Here is a 22,593-nt window from a genome sequence, read left to right as displayed (position 1 = left end):
CTCTGCTGGCCGGCGTGAAACGTCCCGAGTAGGGGTCACCTCTGCCCCCGTCTTCTCATTACATGACACGTCATTGTTATACAGGAAAAAACAGATTTTTCTGAATATGTAAATTGTGTGTGTACGTCTATCTAAATACATGCATACAGACCAAAAGTTTGGACACCACTTCTCATTCAAAGGGTTTTCTTTATTTACTTGACTATGAAAATTGTAGATTCACACGGAAGGCATCAAAACTATGAATTAACACGTGGAATTATATACATAAAACAGTGTGAACCCGTAGCAACTGAAAATATCTCATATTGTAGGTTCTTCAAAGTAGCCACCTTTTGCTTTGCACACTCTTGGCATTCTCTTGATGAGCTTTAAGAGGTAGTCACCTGAAATGGTCTTCAAACAGTCTTGAAGGAGTTCCCAAAGATGCTTATGGCGTATACTTTTATAGCACTTTTCTACCTACAAGGACAAACCACTTTACAGTCACAGACCTATTCACCCAGTCACACATTCACACACTTGTGGCTGCTCCGCTGCCAAACACAAGGCGCCTGTGTTTGGCAGCCCAAGGACACTTCGACTCATGGGTGTGCAAGGCGGGAATTGAACCTTCAATATTACGATCATGGGTCGACCGCCCTGCTGCTGCACCACAGCCGCCCCTTATCACTTGTTGGTCCTTTTGCCTTCACTCTACAGTCCAGCTCACCCCAGATCATCTCAATTGGGTTCAGGTCATCTGGCGCAGCACCCCATCCCTCTCCTTCTTGGTCAAATAGCCCTTACACAGCCTAGAGGTGTGTTTGGGGTCATTGTCCTGTTGAAAAATAAATGATGGTCCAACTAAACGCAGACCGGATGGATGGAATAGCATGCTACTGCAAGATGCTGTTGTAGCCATGCTGGTTCAGTATGCCTTCAATTATGAATAAATCCCCAACAATGTCACCAGCAAAGCACCCCCGCACCATCACACCTCCTCCTCCATGCTTCACGGTGGGAACCAGGCATGTAGAGTCCATCCATTCACCTTTTCTGCGCCGCACAAAGACACGGTGGTTGGAATCAAAAATCTCCAATTTGGACTCATCAGACCAAAGCACAGATTTCCACTGGTCTAATGTCCGTTCCTTGTGTTCTTTAGCCCAAACAAGTCTCTTCTGCTTGTTGCCTTTCTTTAGCAGTGGTTTCCTAGCAGATATTCTACCATGAAGGCCTGATTCACACAGTCTCCTTTGAACAGTTGTTGTAGAGATGTGTCTGCTGCTAGAACTCTGTGTGCCATTGACCTGCTCTCCAATCTGAGCTGCTGTTAACCTGCCATTTCTGACTCGGATGAACTTATCCTCCACAGCAGAGGTGACTCTTGGTCTTCTTTTCCTGGGACGGTCCGCATGTGAGCCAGTTTCTTTGTGGTGCTTGATGGTTTTTGTGACTGCACTTGGGGAGACTTTCAAAGTTTTCCCAATTTTTCGGACTGACTGACCTTCATTTCTTAAAGTAATGATGGCAACTTGTTTTTCGTGCTGCTTTTTTTCTTGCCATAATACAAATTCTAACAGTCTATTCAGTAGGACTATCAGCTGTGTATCCACCTGACTTCTGCACAACACAACTGATGGTCCCAACCCCATTTATAAGGCAAGAAATCACACTTATTAAACCTGTTAAGTGAAAAACATTTCAGGTGACTACCTCTTGAAGCTCATCAAGAGAATGCCAAGAGTGTGCAAAGCAGTAATCAAAGCAAAAGGTGGATACTATGAAGAACCTACAATATGACATATTTTCAGTTGTTTCACACTGTTTTATGTATATAATTCCACATGCTGTAATTCACAGTTTTGATGCCTTCAGTGTGACTCTACAATTTTCATAGTCATGAAAATAAAGAAAACCCTTTGAATGAGAAGGTGTGTCCAAACTTTTGGTCTGCATTGTTTATATATGACGATTTTTGTTCAAGTTATTTTGACAAAATTTCACACACACACCACCATAACCAAAGTTTTGTTGATCTTTGACCTCAATAAGAGCCTGCCATCTTGAAATAAATAAAAAAATCACCTTTAGTGCATTCTACAAATTTAAATTCCACCTAGGGATTTCAATCTATCGTCTACAAATTCCTCGTACATCAGTGGCAAGGTACGTGAGAAAAAAATTAGTTTTACAGTTTGTATATTTTGAACACTGTTAAGCGTGGTGAACTCACAGAAGTGGCGTTATTCTGTTGTTGCTCGCACATTTTTATTTTTAACAGAATACTGTAAAAATGTAATACATGAATATTTGGCTTAAACTGAATGAAACAACATGTCATACAATCGGACTATATTTGGAATTCAATTTAATTCAGTTTTAATGTTATAGCCCAATATTACAACACAGTTGTCTCAACTGGCTTCGCTAATTGTACAAAACATAAAATCAATCATAAAATACAAAAGCTGATTGCTAAATTAAAATAAACAGACTAGTAGACTAAGTAGGTGAGGTAGGGGGAGGAATAAGTAAAGAATTCTCTACTAGCAAGCCTGACAATAAGCCTGTCCAAAGAGGAATGTTTTAAGCCTAACTTTGAATGTAAAAAAACAGTGTCGGCCTCTTTTACATGAGCTGAGAGCTGATTCCATAAGACAGGGGCTTGGTGGCTAAAGGCTCTACCTCCAACTGTACTTTTACTAATTCTGGAAACCAAAAGCCGTTCTGCTTTTTGTGAGCAAAGTTTTCTGTTTGGGTGGTAAGTCACTATGAGGTCTTTGATATAGGACAGGGTCATACCATTTAAGGACTTATAGGTTGGCAGGAGGATTTTGAACTTGATTCTGGAATCAACTGGAAGCCAGTGAAGTGAAACTAACACAGGAGTGATGTGATCTCTTCTGCTAGTTCCTGCTAACAATCTAGCTGCTGCGTTCTGAACAAGTTGAAGACTGTTTTCACTTTTAAGTGATTTTATAACTTGCCTTAACAACTCGCCTCAAACGGATTGATCTGGTTAGATTGTAGGGATATAAATCAATTTATCAATGAAGTTGATTAAACATTACACCAGTAGTTAAATGTTATCTCGTCCAATAAGTTGCATTATAGTTAATTATTAATTGAATTTTGCACCCAAACCGAGAGCTTGTTTTTTCATAGGAAGTGAAAGGTAAACTGTGTCTTCCACTGTGGGACTTGCATAAAAGTGCTACTCATTCATTATCTTCTTCTTCTGTTTATTCCGTTTCGGGGTCACTGTGCTGCCGGACTCTATCCACATGTGGGCAAAGGCAGGGGGCACCCTGGACAGGTTGCCAGTTTGTCACAGGGTAGAGTGTCCACAATCACACACCCACCCATGCACACTCACGTTCACACCTAGGGACAATTTAGATTAACCAATGAACCTATGAAGCATGTTTTTGGGACGGTGGGAGGAAGCTGGAGTCCCCGGAGAAAGCCCACGCATGCACGAGGAGAACATGCAAACTCTACACAGAAAGGTCCCCCATTGATGTTTTGGTCCCCCAGCTGGGGACTTGATCCGGGGGCTTTCTTGCTATGAGGCAGAGCTGCGCCACCATGCAGCCCTCCTGCACGGTGGCGCAGGAGTAAAAGTGCTACTGTAAGGTTGTAACACAAAACATAAGGCCATTAAAGCATGAATTGTTTGCATTAAAAGGGTTTTTTAAAATCTTCACCAGGTTTTTAAAAATCTTATTGTTAAAAAGTACATTTATTGCCTTTTTGGTGCAAATTGAATACTTTTCTACTTAACCTATTAAACACCTTTGAACCTTTGTTGAAATTTTCTAAAATATACTAGATCATATATAGATAACATAAGAAAGATAATTCTAGAGAGCTATGGAATCTTTAAGGGTAAAAGCAGATTTCAGTTGAAAGAACACGCCTCAGAGCAAGGTGTTCATTTACAGATGTTAAACTTTTAGGGTAAAAATGAATGCATTTTCCAGGTCAAGTTAAAACTAAATTCTAGACTATTCTATCTCCATTGTGTTTCTGAAAAGGGTCCATGATTTCAGTAACTGACGACTTGCCCTTTTAAATAATTCTGTGAATTAGCAGCAGTTTGTCGTAATGCCTCGTCATTCAGAAAAAAGAGAATAGTCTTTGTTTAGAAATAAAAATGTGTGCTAAAAACTTCAGATATTATTTTTTTTACTTGGGGGTCAAAAAACGTGAAAACTCCACACAGAAAGGTCTCAGATGGGATTCGAACCTGCACCACTGTGGAGTCTGAAAACACGCTTTTTAAAGAAAATGGAAAACCGTTCGTGCTCGTTCAAGTGCAGTTCCAATATCTGACCTGCAGGGGGGGTTGTAAGCTAAATAAACGGGTGTCTTCTGTGTTGGTTTCATCCGTTCAGCATCACAGGGATCAACTGAAGCCATCTGTATAAGAAATTTATTGAAATTTACAAAGCTGTGAAATGCTGAAGGATTCGTATGTAATTCATAAACAGACACATTGAAATGGGATTGGCATTAACCTTCAGTATGCTTACAGAACAATCAACATTTTACAATTAAAACCACCTCACACTCAAAACTGACTGAAGAGTTAAATCAGCATCTCTGTGAAATCTCAGCAATTCTAATTTTTTACAACTTCCTGCATTGATTATCTCCTCATTAGTCCATGGTCTTATCACTCCACGCCATGGACTTTCTCTTCGCCAGCTCCATCCAGGATGGCTGCCCGCTGTCAGACATGGACTGCAGCACTGACGGCTGCGTAGGTGACGATGACGGTGATGGAGACGAGCCCAGGTTTCTCCTTAGCCATTTTTCATCGCGAGGCTTTTCTGGTACTTTGGTGGGGCTTGACTCTGAAGAAAAAAAAGCAAATTTTAATCTTACATAGCAGGTAGATTTCTTTTAGTTTTAGAAGTCAGTCTTACCTGAGGCAGGCTTTACCCACTGCTTTCCGTCGGCAGTCGTGTCTTTGCTTGGAGGTGTCACTTTTGCTGGAGATGGGGGTTCGCTGGCTGTCTGCACTTCTGTTTGAGGTTTCCTTAATTCCACCTGGAGAGAGAAAAATCACTGATGAAGGACGTGAAACCAATATCTTGGTAGTTTAACGATATGATAATTACTCCAAAAGCTTTCAAAGTTGCTTTACTAAGCAACTTATAGAGGAAACCTAAAAAAACAAATGTAAAAGCATTGCACGTGCCTGATCTGAGCCTCCTGATTTTTCAGGAAAATATTTAATTCTTTAACCCCTTGATGCCTATTCATGGAAATATGCAACTGCTCCAAAACTGACTTTAACTCAGCATTAAATCAATTTAGCAAAAACATGTGATTTTTTTTCATACATGGAAATAAATTCAGGCCTCAAAGGGTTAAACATTTTACTTGCTTTAAAGACTGAATGAGCCCCAAAGGAGCACCACGAACCCCTTTGATCACAGGTGTAGTGGTCCACGCTGTGCGTTTTTCAAGAAACACGGCCCTGTCGCTGGCTGAACCTGTCCACACTGCTCGCCTCACTGAGAGGGATGGCACGTCCTTCTGCGTGGGGGGTTCTTTCTCCCCACTCTCAGAGGCAGAGTCTGCAGGAGGACCTGCAGGAGTCGGTGTCTGAGCTGCAGTTGTTGACTTGAGCTGGCCGGCGGGTGGATTGCTCCAGGGTGCCTGCTGGTGCTGGACTGACGCCTGTGCAAGCGGCTCTGGGGCGTTCACCTGTGCAGAATGAGATGAGCTGACTGTTTGTGATGCAGAGCGCAAGGGGGACAGGCTCATCCATGGGTTGGTTTGCAGTGCTGAAGGAGAAACAGACTGTGAGGTGTGTAGGCTTGGGTTTAGCTGTGACTGATCTTCTTTGGTTTGTTTAAAGGAATATGACTCTCTGGAGATGTGCGACAGAGCAGGAGACGTCATCTTCTGCCTTTTTACCACTATCGATGGTTTCAGAGACGTCTCTAGAGTTTGAACGGATTCTTCCCATGCTGCATCTGACAAAGGTTGGTTTGGAGTTTGCGCCAGATGCTGCTGACACGTTACTGTCTCATTTTGAGATTGTAGGACAATTTTCGTCTCACTTTGATCCACAGACTGTCCCTGCGGCCGAGCTGTGCTTTGAACGTCTCTGAGGAACGTGCCGGAGGAAGGCTCTCCAACAGCTTTTTTATCTGCAATCGTTGGATTTGTAGCTGATGGCACAGTTGGATTTTGTTGACCACTCGTCGTCTCCTTGTGTGTTTGCATCCCAGATGTGGCCTCTGTTTGAACCGTAGATTGTGGTTGTGTTCGGGCTCCTGAATCTCTGGAAAGTCTGCTTGTGAAAAGCTGCTGGAGAGTCCTGGTCTTTTCCATTGCCAGACTCATCCAGGACACCTCGGATGAGGACGTTTGGGGGCCGGGCTGTGGCTCTGTTTCTTTGACGCTGGAGGAGGATGTTTGGACTGTGTTGGGGGAGTCGAGATTGTCAGTCGGGGGGATGTTGTGCTTTATCTGAAAGGAGACACCAGCTGGAGCCGGATCTGGGGAAAGACAAACATCTGTTAGATCTCCTTGGCAACAGTTAAAGCAAGCCTGTAATGTTTATGAGTACAAGGTTCTTCCGTCATCAGAGGAAATCTTATCTATGGTGCTGAATGATTATTTACTACAACAAATCATCTTTGCTGCAGGAACTTTCTTTCTTTCTTTCTTAATAATGAGTAGAGTAAAAATCTGTCACCCACAAAAATATTTAAAAAAAAGATCAAAACATGTGTTGTCTTTTTTCATTTCAGTATGTAATTTTCTGTCATTTTGCAGGAACAGAATATGAAGCCATGTCACCTGTTGGTCTAAGGGTGGAGCTGGTGCTTGTAGGCAACTTTTCCGACATTCCACTGGATTTTTCACCTACTTCCGTTTTTTTTGGCTTCTCGCTGAGCTCCTCTTGCATGACTGTCTTTGAAAGGCGGTTAGTAGCTGCTTCCGATCGGAATTTGATCGACTGAGAAGTGGCCCGCAGTTTAATACCGAATGCTGTCTTTTTTTCCTCCTCCCGGGCCTCTGTGACTTCCTCCGCCTCCTCTAACTGCCCCGGGCTGTCGTCCGCCTCCTCCGTTTCCGCAGCAACGGTTTCCACAAGTACGGTTTTGGTTGGTGATGCTGGTTCTTCAGTTTTGGCACTGTCTTTCTTATCCCACGGAGCTCCTGAGACTTTGATAGATGCTCCCTCTTGTTTAAAGCGTCCCAGGGCAAAGGGGCTGCCTTTGAGCTGGAAGCCTTTAAGATCTTCTTTGTCCCTCACGATTTTCTCCTCCCTCTTGAGTAAAGCTTCCGCCTGCTTCAGCACAAAACTGCTTGAACGGGGTCTATCATCATCACCGCTTTTGACACTGGAGAAATGGAAAGATCCAGATCCTGGAGAAGGCCTTGTTATCCCTCTGAAGCTCTGGCCCTCAAAGGGAGCACAGCCAGACTTGGTGGGCACCGGTGAGCTGAGGTTACTTGATATCTGGTCTGACAGAACCTCAGCCATTCCCGTTTTTGTCTTTTCATGAAAAATTACTTGTTTTCCCAAATCTGTTTCTCTTTTGTTTTTAAGTTCTGACTCTAAGAAGGAAGAAGGTTCATTGGAAAAAGCCTCTACGGCATCCATGTCAGGATTAACTTGGAGAACCCTTAGGAGCACATCCTCAGGAGGAGCATGGTTGTGTTGTGGGAGGTTTGGATCGGATAATTTGAGTGGCGGGTCTGAAGTGATGGGTGGAGACTCCTCAGACTTCAATTGAAGTTGCTGTGGAACCTCTTCTTCTGACTTCTCTGTCATTTCCTCCTTCACACCACTCTTCTGCTCGTGCTCCTTCTCTGACTCCTCCTTGTTGTTTTGTGGAAAGGACACAGACTGAGACTGCAGAGAAACAAAAAAGAAGTTCATAACAACAAAGACAGAGGATGGTTTTGTTGTTATCTTCTCACAGGTGAGTGGAGCTGGTGTCTCACCACAGAGGAGATCTTCTTCTTGGTGCTGGCTCTCTGGTTTCTGGGCTTCACGGACATTCTGTGGCGTGCCGCAGAGCTATCTAAGCGTGAAAGGGCTCTGGGCGGAGTGCCAAAATCTAACAGAGGCTCGATGGTAGATGTAGGGGAATTTTTGGTGGCAGAATAAGACCAAGGATTGGAAAAAGTCGGGGACAAAGTTTTAGTTGGTGGAGGTTTGGAAATAGGACAGAGAGGCGGATAAACCAGCTGAGTCTGAAAGATAAAAACAAAAGAAATTATTTTCAAGTGAATTAGCTTATTAGGATTTCTTCAATTGATCCATACTTGCTATTTTTTACTGCATTCTTTTTTTGAAAAGTAGATAATTTTTTTACCAAGCTGAATTTTGTCTGATGAATTCTGAGAATTCCTTAAAATTTTGAGCACAAGCCACAATGAAACACATTTATAGAAAACGGTTTTGGGAGCTCTGAATTCTTTGGGTTGAATAAAGTTTTAGTCAGACATTTATTTAAAAAGGACTCAGGTCTTAATAAGTGATGCCTCTTTCATCCAGTTGCCCATCTTTGTTGAAAGTAAGTCTCTGTAGCTTTGTGGTGAGCATGGACTTTTGTAAAAAGCTGATGAGAAAGTGGTTTTTAACCAGGTTTCCAGTTTAATTGACAGTAAAGAAATTAGATTATTCCGGAAAATCAACTGCAAACCTTTAAGAATGCAAACATGACAGTGAACACCTAGTTTTGTTCAGCAAGTCGTTATCTAAGAAAGAAGCTCAGGTTTCGGCCAAAAAAAAGATCTGGCAACTTGTGCAGTGACCCTGGATCAGGTGAAGCTTTGAACTGCTGAGAAGCTGCAAATAAAAACTGTTTTTAAGCCTGTCTGCTTTTAATTAAAAAAGAACTGCAGAAAGAATAGGCTGTTAAAGAAGCTGCTACAAACATGTTTCTGTTAAAACTCATTGGAGTTGTATATAATTTCACAAAAGGAACAGATATACCTCAGTTAGGTCTTTTTTTGCTCTTGTTTCCCTAAATCATTGCAAATAATTACATTTTGCCTCAGAGCTTGAACTTTGTGAGATTGTGAAGCTAATAACACAACAATAATGGCAAGTTTTCTTTAAAGACCATCTCGGATGAAAATCATATTTTGGGCATTTTAAACGTGTTCTTGTAGCATTTTTTTCATGATGGAGGTCACATGTAAAGAATTTTAGGCTTAAAACTGCATTTTTGAGTATTTCTTCATTCAAATCATTGTGAATCAGCAGAAGACGAAAAAAATCCTGTAGGAAAAAGCCTGCAGTTGTGAGGTCAGAGCTTTAATCAGTCAGCCACAAGCTCCCTGCTCCGCTCCATTCTGATGGATCCACTTGTAGATGTCTGGATTCATGACCGTCTTTGTTTTCTTTGTCTGAGTCTGACACTTTTAAATGCACTTGTAATGTTAGGTTGGGGTTGTAAGGGGCTGTAAGCTAGTGGGAGAGTGTGTAAAGAGATGGATCATGGGAAATACGGGTGGGCTAACTCCGTGCCAACATTCCTGCTGTTCTGCAGAAACTATGTCCTAAAAAACAACAGGTGTTGTTTTTTTTGTTTTTGCTAAAAACGGCATAATCATAACTAACAGACCACTGGGAACTTTAAAAGCAGAAAAAATAATGATTAGAGTGGGACTTTTAACAAGCTACCTCAGACAGAGAGGCTCCTGGCTATTCACTTGTAGAAAGCGTTTTAGAATTTTTTAGTGAAAACCTCAACTTGAAATCATTTGGAACGTGTTTTCTGACTCATTCTTGCTTGAGAGTTGAGAGGTATCTGCTTGTTTAGTTTCAAATATTGCAGTTCCATAAAAACCACTGGAGGCTGGTTACAAAATGGAGCAAGTTCCCAAGAACTTTCAGGATTTAAAAGTCCAACTTTACAGCAAAAATAATTATTTTTACAGTCTGATTTTAAGTACATTTTCCATTAATATTGATATGACTGCTACTGATAACAACTGCATGTCAGCTGTTTTGATTTAATCAGAGCTCAAAGTTGTGCATTTGTTTAAAGTTCCACTTCGATCATCTTTTGGTTTATTTTCAAAGTCTTCCCAATGGTCTTTTAATTATGATTATGCCATTTTTAGCCAAAATAAAGAAGCTCAGAGTTGGGTGGCGCAGGGTAAGCCTGCCCCCACTTCTCATCATCCATCTGTTTACTTGCTCTCATGCTAGATTTGAGCGTTTCACAACCTCAACCTAACATTACTAGTGAAACAAAAATGGCGAGCAAATTAGAGCTATCCAGCTGTATAGTTTTTATCCAGATTCCAGCTCAGACGAGGACAACAATGACGTACATGGATCTGTTTGTCTGGGAGGGGATGCATCAGAATGAAGAGGAGCAGGGAGCTTGTGGCCCACCATAGTAACATTTGAACACACTTATAAGCTTTTTCTAACTCCATTTTTTAATCTACACCTGATTCACAGCGATTTGAATAAAGAAATGGTCAGAAGTTAAATTTCAAGATAGATTTTCTTTATTTTTGTCCTCCATCATCAGAAAAATGCCACAAGAACATGTGTAAAAACACCAAAAACAACATTTTCCATCAGAGTGGGTCTTTAAGGGCAATTGGATGGACCAATATGTGAACCCAACTTTATTGGAGTCAGGCGCTGACCAAACCTGATTAACGTCTGACTCCAGACTTCATTTTAACTGATCAGAATCCAACGACTGACATCAGAGACTATCTGTTCAGTATCTCTGTTTACAGCTGTGGTTGTTGTGCTTTCGCTCAGCACACTTCAGTTCTGGCAAATGTGTGCTCATAACTTTCAGCCTTTGCCTGCAGCTTTTTCCCCTTCAGACCTACAGAGGCAAAGAGGAGCTACCTGTAGCTCCCCTTATGTTTTTCTTTTTGGATTCATTTATATTGAATAAATAAAAAATAATTTGGATTCAGTTTGTCTGAGATGGACATTCCTCAGTAAGACACATTACAATCAGATGATTTTTGATGACTTTAGTCAACAAAACCAGGAATTGCGAGAAGGAACGCCACATTTTCAACTTTGAGATGCTTTATTACCTTGTTGAGGGTCCCCTGGGATGAGACCGTTTCTCCTGAGGTGTCACGTGAGCTTTGAAAAAAGAGATCCTCCGAATGTCCACACTTGTCTTCTGAGTCTGGACTTCTGACGGGTAAAACCATAGGGGGGGGCCCAAAATGCATTTTCTGCAGCTGAAGCTTCATCTATGATGGAAGGAAACAGCTTAATGCTTTAGAAATAGTGTCAATAATGACAATAAATATTATATTTCACGTCTTAAAACAAAAAAGCAGTACCTGAAGAGCTTTGATTTTGCCGGGAACGTTTTCTTGAGATAAAATCCTGGCTGGTTCCGGGTCTGACAGACCCTCCTCAGACAGGAAGATGCTGTCATGGGAAAATGCTCGAGAGCCCATTATTCTCTGACCGCTTCTGAGAGGGTGAAAAGGAAAAAAAGAGAGGGTGTATGAACTTCAATTGTAAAAAAAAAAAAGGATGCATCTGACATTAAAAAATAAAAAATAAAAACTTCCTACTCACAGTAAATCCTCATCTGATCCAAGTCTCTCTGCAAAAGTTATGTCACTGGCTGATTGGCTGAGTTTCTCTGCTTTCTCTTCCCCCGATTTCTTACTCTTCCGGAACAGTCGCGTTTTCAGAGACCTTATTTTGAACTTTTTATTCCCTGAAACAGATTCGGGACACAGATTCAGACATGCAGAAGGACTCTCTTCTCTTGTTCTTATCATCCTTAGCATTCACATTATTTCTCCATAGCATTTTCTATCTTATTGATGTGTCTTTTCATTCTTATTTTAGGAAATTTGAAGTTAATCTCACCTGCAAGGTCCTCTGTACCTTCTTCTGCATCTCCAGAAAAAGACTCCATCAGTCTGATCTCTGGAAAAGAAATGCAAAAAATGAGAGAGGTGATAACAGAAAGGAGAACTGAACCAAAAAAAGTACCAAAAAGTAAAGTCATACAGTTTTTAGAGGTCCCATAGTGGAGGGCACCAAAAGTGGAATGAATACTGCAGCTGTGAGATCTCAGGATCAAATACGGGCGTGCGGTTCAAAGGTTTATTACTCTGCATTATCAGGAGAAAAGCTAACCATTACTGCAACAACACTGGATGGGTGAGGTTGCCCGAAGATCAACAAAATATAATGAACTGAAGATAGAAATGGTTACAAAAACCATAGGTAAGTTAACATTTGAGCAAAGTAGACAATCAGGATGCAGAGGTTTCATTGTTTTTTTTACTGTTTTTGTTGCTTTTGACCATATCCTAGAGAAGGTATTGAGTCTGAGATTTATAAACAACCGAAGCTGTGCCTCTGAGACATAGCATGGTCTTGCATGATAAGACAAGAGGTGTTAAACAGCCAAAGTCCACATTGCTGCACAAAGTACACCTTTTTAAAAGCACACATGATTGTCTCATGACACTCAAAGGGGGAAAAAAGTGTCCAAACTTCTCCGCTTTAATTAAACTTGTTTGTTTTATAGCTCCAACAAAACCAACCAAACTCTTTACAGCTCACACAGCTAATATATTCCACAGAAAAACAAAGAATAATCTCCTCGATTATATTGACATTGCAGAGAGATCTTTGTAAGACTGTTGCACCATAATAATCCACATCAGGAGCTTAGCACGGAGCACAGATTCCCGGGAATCTCACCTGAAAAAACACAGACAGTCCTGCTCTCATCAAAAGTAAAGGAACTTACCTTCGGTTTGTCCTTCTCTCAGGTTTAAACCTCAGGCTAGCCAGATCTGCAGAGCAAGAGGCAAATAACTGAGGGAGGTGGGAAAAAAAACAGCACAGGGAAATAAAGAGAGGGAGAAGGTCACTGAATGACTGGGTAAGCAAATGCAGAAAGAAAAAGGAGGACAGATGAGAATGTGTGAGAGAAGGAGGGAGAGGGATACTCTATTACATTAGTGGCACACTGTGGCCCTCTGCGCTAAGCTCCTTATAAAACGCTAACCTGATTTTAGGCCCAGAAATGAGAGTAGAGGGAAAAAAAAAATAAAGCCCCCGTTGGAAAGAGGACACGCATTCAGGATTATGGCTCATAGAACTGTTTACACTTCTGACTCCTCCCCACATGATCCCCGGGGGGGGGCTGTATGTTGCAGGTTGAAAAATTCAATAGAACAGCCCTGGAATGTACAGTTTCAATATATCTAAACTGCAGTCAAAGGTGTAATTTAATGTGCTTAAAGACTTATTCCAATCAATATCAGGTTTCAGGTGTTTTTTAACATGATCTTGGGACATTTTTCTGATGATGGAGGACAGATATGAAGAAAATTAAGCTTAAAATTGCATTTCTGAGTATTTCTTTATTCAAATCATTGTGAATCAGAAGCAAATAAAAAATAACTTTTGAAATAGATTGTATTTTTGACGTAGGAGCTACAATCAGCAGCCCATAACCTCCCTGCTCTGCTCCATTCTGATGCATCCACTTGTACAATTACATCCATTTCCTTTCTTTGTTTTCCTCATCTGAACTGAGATCTGAATCTTAACTGTACGACTGAGTAGCTCACCATTTTTGTTGCACTAGTAATGTTAGGGTTGGTGTATGATGGCTATGAGACTGTGGGGGAACGTGTAAACAGATGGATGATGGGAAATGAGGGAAGGCTCACTTCATGACAACTCTGCCCTGCACATGAATTTCTGATTAACTCCTGCCGCTCTGCAGAAACAATGTTCTCGAAAGCAACATCATCAAAAAAAGTTCATATTTGTTAGGTTTCATTGGAGACATTAAATTTGGAGTTTTAAAAAATGTCTAAAAACCAGTGAGCATGGTGTCTGGATTCCCTTTAATATCCACGGCACTTGATAGTCCTGCACTATAGAGTTTTTCTTCAGTTAGGGATTAGGGAGGGATTTCGGACGTACAGTAGCCCCAAAACCCTGTGATAATGAAATTTCGGCGTAGTGATGCACCCCTCCATAAACACGATGACATCACAGCTGGAATGGGGCCCAAAATCTCTTATGGGGATAAAAAAAATCCAAAATCCACTAACAAAACCAAAACACTTTTGTCGAGGATATCCAAAGGAAGTTTTGAATTTATTATGGGATGGCAACAGGATCTACAGCCAGTTGGTGGCAAAGTGTGAAATTTGGCGATTTTTCGCACGTTATGAGAGAAAAAAAACTTTTGTTCAATCTTCATGAAAATTTTTCATGCACACCACTAGGTTAAGTGTACAACCACAACTGAAGTATTGTTGACCTTTGACCTCAGGAAAACACTGTCATCATGAATAAAAAAGAAAAAAAAATCTCCTTTAATTTAGGCTACAAATTCGAACTCCTCACAGGTAATTTGGTTTCTCTCGTCCTAACTCCTTGAGCATCATTGGGAAGCCACTGTGGAACAAATGTTGGATTCAGGAGTTGTAGATTTTGAACTGCGTTAGTGTGGTGAGCTGCAATAGTAGCATTCCCCTCTTGCTCGCTCATTTTTTTAAATACTGGAATACTGTAAAATGTAATACATGAATCAGTGGCTTAAGCTGAACAAATGTATATGCATATGAACATATTAAGAATGTGGGCGTGGTTAACAAAAAAACCTCTGTTGCCAAGGAAATAAAAAAGTGTACTTTTGCCAATTCTTCTAAAAATTATATAGAGCTGTTCATCACCCCCAGTCCACCAAAACATGAAATTGTTGCTATGGAGATAAAACCAACAGAAAAGCCACCATTTTGAAAAGAAAAAAAAAAGCTTTTTATGAGTTTCTTAGTGCAGCTCTGACCAGTGTGGCAGAGGCAGAAGGGGAGAGTGAAGGACCGGGGAGGTAAAAAGGGAGCAATGGGGGGACAGCAAAGGTGGAGGTGGATGTCAACTGTGGGGTAATTAACACCGTTTTAATTTGAAATTAAAAATATTTACACTGCTGAAATTATTCAAATAAATAATAAAGAAAAAAGTATAACATTGAAAACTTTTTAAATGCAATATTGCCATTGAAAACAAATTTTTTAGGCTTCGTATTAAAATAGAAAATGTTAAAACGTGAAAGCAGATAAAAATAACAGGTTAGGTATTTTGCTTCCATTTGAACTAAAATAGAAGTTGAATAAAACTACAGAAGGAAGTCATCTGCAAATTATTTGACCTTATTAAAATGTGCAATCCAGTTTTCAGAAATGCTGAGTAATTTTGGTTCCCCTTGACCTATTATTACTTTAAAATTTTGAAGAGTAAAATATTTTTAAAAAATCTTCTTGGATTTCCTTTAAATTAAAGTTCAGCTGCTGCAGCCAAAGTTTTGTCCTTATCATTTCTAATTAAAACTCAGTTTGCTTGCCGATTTATTTCTTTTGTTTTGTGGATTATTTTGTGTTGCAGCTGTCTTGCACATTCATACAGCATAGTATTCCCTTACTGAAGAGCTATGTAGGCCACTGGGCTACAGTCAGTGGGAGGGAGGGAGGGAGGCAGGGAGGACAGCAGGAGTTGACATTGCATCCACATTCATTCATCTCGCTGCAGCCGTCTCTCCGTCACGTAAATATACCGGCCTTGTGTCAATGAGACCAGTTTCTCTGATCTGCACATGCATGAAAAATATGAGGTTTCTTTATCTGCATTTATATTCTACTATATAGTATATTTTTGGCACTCCGCTTCCTGCATGGCAACCCTTGTATCCACCTAACAACGAAAAACACAACACATTCAGCTAAAGGATGCCATATCAGTGTCTCTTCAGGAGGTTTCCACATGGATTATTTTGTCTTCCACTCGGTCACCAGATAAAGACCGAGTATATCGAGATTAAGGCTGAAAGATAATCCGATCCCATCCCTGCGTGAAGTGTCGGAGTCCACCTCTCAATTGAGATTTCATGAACAGCGTTGTTCTTCCATAGAAAATGATTTTATCTTGACTAAAACAATAAAATTTGATTAAAATGTGTTTGTTATCCATCTATAAATCCATCTTTGTCCTGTTCAGGGTCAGGGTTTTTTTCGCGGGAGCCAATCTTAGATACATCAGGGACAATCTCACACACACACACACACACACACACCCACACACATTCACAACAAAGGGCTCATTTAGTCACCAATCAACCTATAAAGCGTATTTTTGGACAGTGGGAGAAATCCAGTGAAAACCCACAAACGAATGAGGAGAACAACCAACTGAAAAACCCAGCTGGGATTTGAACCAGCTTTGAGGTTTTTACCACCTGTGCAACCCCTGCACAAATCCAAACATACATCTGGAACTAATTTTGGAACCTTTTCTGGTTGTAGACACTGCAGACATCATCAGCTTCTCACTGCTTTAATCTTTTATAGGATTTTCTGTTAGTTGCTGACTGAATGTCAGACTGAACTTTTTTTAAACATCAGTGTATATCATCTGAGTGCCCTGACATATTGGTAACTGTTGGTTGATACGTTAATAAAAAACAAATGTATATATAGAAATAAACAATATCAAATGTCATACATTATTTTTTCTCAGTATCCCAAGCAATTCACCAAAATGTGGCCCAATTTAGCTGATGTCACCCTAGTAGAATTAATATTTGGAGTGAGTTTTTTTTAAGCTACTTTGCTTTTTACAAATTCTATAACCTGGGATTATTTTGATGTTATAGTTAAAAGATTATGCAAAAAATTACAACAGAAATGTTTGTGGTATCATGAAAGCTTATAACGGTTTGTTTTCTACACAAAAAAAATGCTCTAATTTATTTACAACACCTAATTCTTTAAAATCTTTAACATCTAAAAGTGCCATTTTGCAAATGAATATAGTTAAATAACATCAGAAGTGCAAGAAGAAACAGGAGAAGCCCACAAAGTACAAAAGTATAAAAAAATGTAATGTCGCGGTTAACGTTTCACCCATTCCAGATCTGAAAAGTAAACCCTGATTATGAGTCCAAGCCCTGCAAATGAACTGAAGGCACTATTAGATAATATGCATCCCTGCTTTTTTTTTTTGCATATTTATATAAACACACGTTTGAAAAAAAAAACACCTTAAGCTTTTAAAGTTTCATAGAGATTTGGTGTGCTTGGTGTGGAAAATGTCTACGGTGGTCTCCTGGCACTGCCTGAGGTCGTAGTCACAATATCCCACAGAGAATCTTCCCTGAAAGGTATAAGAGGATCGGAGCTTGTTATACCCGTTCACAGTAAAAGACAAAAAGAATAGACAGCAGTCATTTTCTGTGCTGAAATCCCACCTTAGGTCTCTTGAAGTAATCTAGTCCTCTTCCAATTTTAATGATCCAGCCATTGTCAAACCTAAGAACAAAGTCTCGTTTATTAGTCTTGTTTATGTTGTACGGATCCCTGAAAGTGACATTCAAATATTTTAAAAAAAGGTTCCCTCAAAGTAGTAAATTATTTTTTTGAAGCCAAGTCCTTAAAATTCAGCCTATAAAAGGTGTAGAAAACAAAAGAGTGTAACTAATGTCATTGAAGGGAAGACCTGATCTCCCGGTCATGGATGGTGGAGGAATACTGCAGATCCAGATCGACTCCCTGAGTGCTGAGGCTGTCCTTCAGCTCAGCCAGAGCACTGCTCTGCTGGCTGCTGTTGGCCTGCAGGACACAACGATAATCTCTAAAAACAAACTGAAACAAAAGAAACTTTTGCCGATTTAGGAAACAAAGTGACTTACCTCATCTTGTGATGTGAGAAGGTGGATCTGTTTCACCTTGCAGGGGGCTTTCAGCAGCATCTCACAGAAGCGCAGGAAGTTGTACAACTGGGGAAGTGACAGAGGGGCTCGGTGCAATAAAAGCATGTAGTGCAGTTTACAAGACGGCCTCCGTGTTTTACTCTTGTGACAATTTTAAAGCATATTGAACAAAAAAGAAAAAACTAAGATTAATAACGAATCTAAGAAGTAACGTTTTTTACCCTAAGTAATTTAGAAATAAGAAAGAAATAATAAGGTCTTTATGAATCCAACAATGGGGAAATTGCTTTTAATGTACAACCAGTATCAACATATTAACAATTGTTGTTCATTTAAATCAATATTTGAGAGTTTTCTTTATTATGAATGGAAAGGATCTTGAACTTTATATAAAAAAACTACAATTTTGTAATATTCATGTTAAAGACTCGTGTTCCCAACAAAATCATGTTTTAACACTTTAAATGTTTTGAATAAATATGCATCATTTGGGGTTTTTAAGCTTTGCCTGAATACTGAAATCATTCAGTGAAATTTAAAAATGTACAAACAAGTGTTTGAAAACTTTAAGAAACAGTTGTTGAGATAAAAACAAAGTTAAGGATTAAGCTCCGTTGATGGTTTTTGTGGTTAAAATCTTTGGTCAGTTGGTCAGTGCAGTCTATCACACTGGTTTCATCTTTGGATTTATAAATTAAAACAATAATAACAACAATGAAAGCCTCAATAAAAATGATGATCCTAAAAAGCACAAAAACAGTGATAGAGAGGAGTTTTCATACTTGGTGAGTGTGCCGGATGTATGGATCCTCCACCCAGACCTCTGTCAGAGCGCTGCTGATGTACGGCTTGAAAAGAACCTCATAGCTGTAACCGGTGGAATCCTCTGCGATTTTTATTTCTTCGTGGTATTTCCCATCTATCCAGAGAGGGAATGGTAAAAGATGAAAAAAGAAGAACGCTTAAAATGTAAGTTTGGGAAAGTCCGATACTGAAGTCCAAAAGTAAATTCTATTAGGGGTAGGATTATATAAATTTGCTTTAAAGAATGAAAAAATGAATGAAAACTTTATTAATCCCAACAAGGAGAAACTCAGTTCCAGTACATCTCGATGAAGAAGGTCAGACAAACAACAACACAGGATACACACACATCTCGAGAGGTTACTGAGGTCAATGCAGCCGAGCACCTTAGATGACCTGCGCCAGCGCACCTTTGTATAGCATGCAGATGGACCACGAAGAGGGTCAAGACGGAGACGGCGGATGCCTCCATGCCAGCAACATGATTTTGTGTCATTCTGACTTTCCGTAAATTTAATGTAACTAAGGTGCTTTAAAAACTGTCTGAACCTGATGGAAAGCTCCCAGTGTACCACCAAAATAAGTCCAGGAGAAACACAACAGTTCAACAATAAAATAAAACACGGTTTATATTTCAGGTACATTGTAGGATTAGATGTTAAATATTTATTTTAAATTATTATTTAATATATTATTATTATTAAATTATCCCACTCCCTTTCAAGCAATTCATTAAACTTACTGATTAAAGTCACATCTATATTTTTTTTCCAGTCAAGTCACAATTAATCGCCTAGAGTTTGATATATGAATAGTCATACATATCTTTTGCTTGTCTTTCTTCGATATTTATTGTTTTAATTGCTTGAAATAAATCAATTCCAAATCCAAATGAATGTTATTAAACTATTGGTTTCATGTAAACTTTTTAAGATGAAAAGATCATCAAAAGAAGCTTAATTGAGTATGAAAGCTTGCAGTCCGCCCAATCTATTTTTTACCTAAATACAATCGATTTTCAAATTGCATTTTTCATTTGCTCCTGAATCACAACAATTTAAATAAAGAAATACTCAGATGTGCAATTTTGAGCTTTATTTCTATAATATATGTCCTCCATCAGAAAAATACCACAAGAACATGTTAAAAACAAAAATGTCATTAGAGTTGTACCTCAAATGTCATATTAAATGTCCTTTCAGGTTGTTGGATCAATCTGTTTGGAAACTAATATCTAATTTATCTTTGCTAATTCTTTACACGAATATTAAGGTCATTTTACCCACAAGCAAAAGAAAGGAGTAGGTTGCCTCAAAAACAGCTGGATCATTATTATTTACCTTCTTTCATCTGGTTAACGTGAGCTTTGATCTGCTCTGCTCTGTCCATGTAGCCTTTGATCCTTTCTCTGAAATGTCCTCGTTTTGTCTCTTCCTTTACCGCTGATCACAAGGAAAACAATAAAAATGACTATTAGCATTTAGAAAATGTATATTATTGTTGTGAAAATGAGAGGAGACCTTTCAGCACATCCATCAGAAGCTGGATGCCCTCCTGGTAGCAGACAAGGGACTCCTGGAAGCGGCCGTTTTGGTCCAGCTCCACCGCCCGCTTCAAGACGGAGACGGCGGACGCCTCCATGCCAGCAACATGATTTTGTGTCATTCTGACTTTCCATAAATTTAATGTAACTAAGGTGCTTTAAAACGGTCGGAACCTGATGGAAAGCTCCCAGTGTACCACCAAAATAAGTCCAGGAGAAACACAACAGTTCGACAATAAAATAAAACACGGTTTATATTTCAGAAACATTGTAGGATTAGTTGTTAAATATTTATTTTAAATTAAATTCTAACCGTCTCGGTATTTTTTGGCTCAAAAATTACCCACACTTCTAAAATCATTGCGTAGTTGCGGAAAATATCGATATCTGTTTCTTCGTATCGGTACCATTTAAATGTAACACCAGAAGCATTTCCGGTTTAGACGTAAATGAAACTAGACAAACGTGTGTTCAAGAATTTACTTCTATTTAGGTATATATATATATTTAAAATTCTAGCCTTGTGGTTTTAGTTGTAGTATTATGACAGAAGAGTCGCTTCATTACGATCGAAATAAGCAGTAATTTGGCGGGTTTCGGGACAGTAACCTTGGTGTGATATTGTTGTTTCCCAGCATTCATCATGTCAGCTGTCAGCTTTTTACCGGCGAAGGTAAGTGCAGAACTGGTTTCAATAAATTCACCTTTGATAATGATCACCAATTTTTTTTTCTACAGTCAAAAAATTTGATATAACCCATTTTTATTTCCAAGCTCATTAAAGAACAACAAAATCGTAACACAGGGCTTTAGAGACGAGCAAAGCAGTATTTAGGTCAACTTAGACTGCGTCTTTGGGTAAATGACTATAGTTCACTATGAAAAGTAAAATCTTATTTACGATTTACTTTGTTTATCTTTCAAATTTAATAAATCAGAAAAAAATGACATCTCTTTTTTACATGACAGTCCCTGAAGGCAGCAGTTCTGTCCCCGCGTGGATGGCTTGTGTCAGCACGCAGCACCTTTAGGAAAGCAAGGATCCTCAAAGAGGTAAGAATAAGATGGATAGATATAATTTATTACAGACACATGGTCCAATCAGTAAAAAGGAATACACAGACCCAATAATTTAAAAAAAATACACAGTGTCAAGAATACACAAGTTGAGGTACAGTATATAGTTAATAAACAATAAATTAATTAAAAAGGATAAGAATAAATACCAAGATAATAAGATTACATATACATACCACACCATAAAAACATCAGTTGCTATGACAAATAAAAAGACAGTCCCTCCAGTGTTTCCATAAATTTGACTGGAAGCGCATGGCACTAAATCTAATGTTACTTATAGCCAAGATGAGAGTATTTTCTGAAGCATTTAATCTGCAGATAAACTTGAACATGAGTGAGGGCATGCAAGCCCAGAGAGTGTTAAGTCTGAGAGAAACGAATAAGAAAGAAAAAGCTTTTATGTCTGTCATTCGCTTTCTGACATGCACTCTTTTCTGTTGAGCCTCAAGCTGGTGAATATGTCTGACTCAGAGTAAATGTCCAAGATGAGTTGTGTTCCAGGCTGAAGGAAACAATTCACACATTCAGTTAGAATAGAAAATAATGTGCATTGAAAGACAGAGAGAGAAAAAAACCATACATATTGTTAAATATAAATAAGTAAATGTATCATTCATTAATACGGAGCAGATCTTGCAGGGGGTTTGGGTTTTTCTTTTCATAAAGTAGATCCAATCAGACGTCTTTGAACTCTTTCCAGGTGTTTGCTGAGAGATCAAAAGAGCACGACAAATATGGTGGTGACCCAGACCAACCCCACAAACTGCACATAGTGACTCGGGTGAAGAGCACCATGCGCAGGCCGTACTGGGAGAAGGAGATGGTGAAACACCTCGGCCTCCAAAAGGTGAGGATTCAGTCGTGGGTGGAGCGAACGCTTGCATTTTAGTGGCTCTCAAGACATCCACTCCTCAAATAATTGTTTATGTACCGGTACCTGTTTCACAACACAGTCTTGATATTGGGCTTCCAAAGGGTTTTTAACTGACAGATTCCAGATCATTCTTTTTTTTTTTTTTTGTCTTACAATTTTGTCCAAATGTCTTGCTTATAGGCACATGTACCAGTAATTCACAAAAACACACCTGCAGTCAACAGCCAACTAAAGTTTGTGAAGCATCTTGTGAGGTAAGATTCCTGCACTAAAGCAAGCGGTTAAAATTGTCCAATGTTAAGTCATTTTGGTGTCTGTGCTCCTTCAGGATCCAGCCTCTGCAGACTCCCTATGGGCTGCCCGCTGAGCAGGACATGGCCGACGCCTTCCTCAACAGCAAGGGCGAGCTGATAGTGCGGCGCCTTCTCCAACCGGTCGCCCGAATCAGCGAGTCTTAGCTTCGTCGTCGCTTTGTGATCCAGTGTTCAAAAGTTGCTTAAAAAATAAAGTTTTTGGTTTTGCTGTAGTGTGAAAATAATGATTTGAGAAATTTCTATGTAATGCCAGCATGA

The 22,593-nt window shown here is 39.5% G+C and overlaps 3 protein-coding genes across 6 annotated transcripts; 1 reads left to right on the top strand and 2 right to left on the bottom strand.

The window, feature by feature from the left end:
- Nucleotides 1–4,406: 4,406 nt before the first annotated feature.
- Nucleotides 4,407–13,103, bottom strand: cracdla (cracd like a). Of its 3 annotated transcripts, XM_078940103.1 has the most exons (11): nucleotides 13,005–13,081; nucleotides 12,744–12,789; nucleotides 11,849–11,908; nucleotides 11,549–11,693; nucleotides 11,305–11,440; nucleotides 11,047–11,211; nucleotides 7,963–8,214; nucleotides 6,808–7,870; nucleotides 5,419–6,503; nucleotides 4,917–5,040; nucleotides 4,407–4,844 (listed from the first exon to the last, which is right to left on the bottom strand). In XM_078940103.1, the coding sequence occupies exons 3-11, from the start codon at nucleotides 11,895–11,897 to the stop codon at nucleotides 4,648–4,650; spliced, it is 3,216 nt and encodes a 1,071-aa protein (XP_078796229.1). In that variant the 5' UTR covers nucleotides 11,898–11,908; nucleotides 12,744–12,789; nucleotides 13,005–13,081; the 3' UTR covers nucleotides 4,407–4,647. The 3 variants fall into 3 exon arrangements, with proteins under 3 accessions (XP_078796229.1, XP_011487668.1, XP_011487667.1); XM_011489366.4 differs by having other exon boundaries at nucleotides 12,744–13,103; XM_011489365.4 differs by lacking the exons at nucleotides 12,744–12,789; nucleotides 13,005–13,081 and adding an exon at nucleotides 11,993–12,090.
- On the top strand, nucleotides 12,178–22,559 carry mrpl30 (mitochondrial ribosomal protein L30). 2 transcript variants are annotated; one of them, XM_078940107.1, is made up of 6 exons: nucleotides 12,178–12,211; nucleotides 20,703–20,740; nucleotides 21,037–21,120; nucleotides 21,848–21,994; nucleotides 22,202–22,275; nucleotides 22,350–22,559. In XM_078940107.1, the coding sequence occupies exons 1-6, from the start codon at nucleotides 12,193–12,195 to the stop codon at nucleotides 22,477–22,479; spliced, it is 492 nt and encodes a 163-aa protein (XP_078796233.1). In that variant the 5' UTR covers nucleotides 12,178–12,192; the 3' UTR covers nucleotides 22,480–22,559. The 2 variants fall into 2 exon arrangements, with proteins under 2 accessions (XP_078796233.1, XP_011487664.1); XM_011489362.4 differs by lacking the exon at nucleotides 12,178–12,211 and adding an exon at nucleotides 20,467–20,560.
- On the bottom strand, nucleotides 16,699–20,291 carry mitd1 (MIT, microtubule interacting and transport, domain containing 1). Its single transcript, XM_004081477.5, has 7 exons — nucleotides 20,045–20,291; nucleotides 19,865–19,966; nucleotides 18,503–18,639; nucleotides 17,700–17,786; nucleotides 17,507–17,619; nucleotides 17,259–17,319; nucleotides 16,699–17,164 (listed from the first exon to the last, which is right to left on the bottom strand). The coding sequence occupies exons 1-7, from the start codon at nucleotides 20,187–20,189 to the stop codon at nucleotides 17,069–17,071; spliced, it is 741 nt and encodes a 246-aa protein (XP_004081525.1). The 5' UTR covers nucleotides 20,190–20,291; the 3' UTR covers nucleotides 16,699–17,068.
- Nucleotides 22,560–22,593: the final 34 nt, after the last annotated feature.

The sequence above is a fragment of the Oryzias latipes genome, chromosome 21, assembly GCF_053564925.1.
Source record: "Oryzias latipes strain Hd-rR chromosome 21, Olatipes_Hd-rR_3.1".
In the NCBI taxonomy this organism is placed as follows: domain Eukaryota; kingdom Metazoa; phylum Chordata; class Actinopteri; order Beloniformes; family Adrianichthyidae; genus Oryzias; species Oryzias latipes.
The sequence above is the reverse complement of the archived record's forward strand: the minus strand, read 5'-3'. Positions and strand labels throughout refer to the sequence as shown.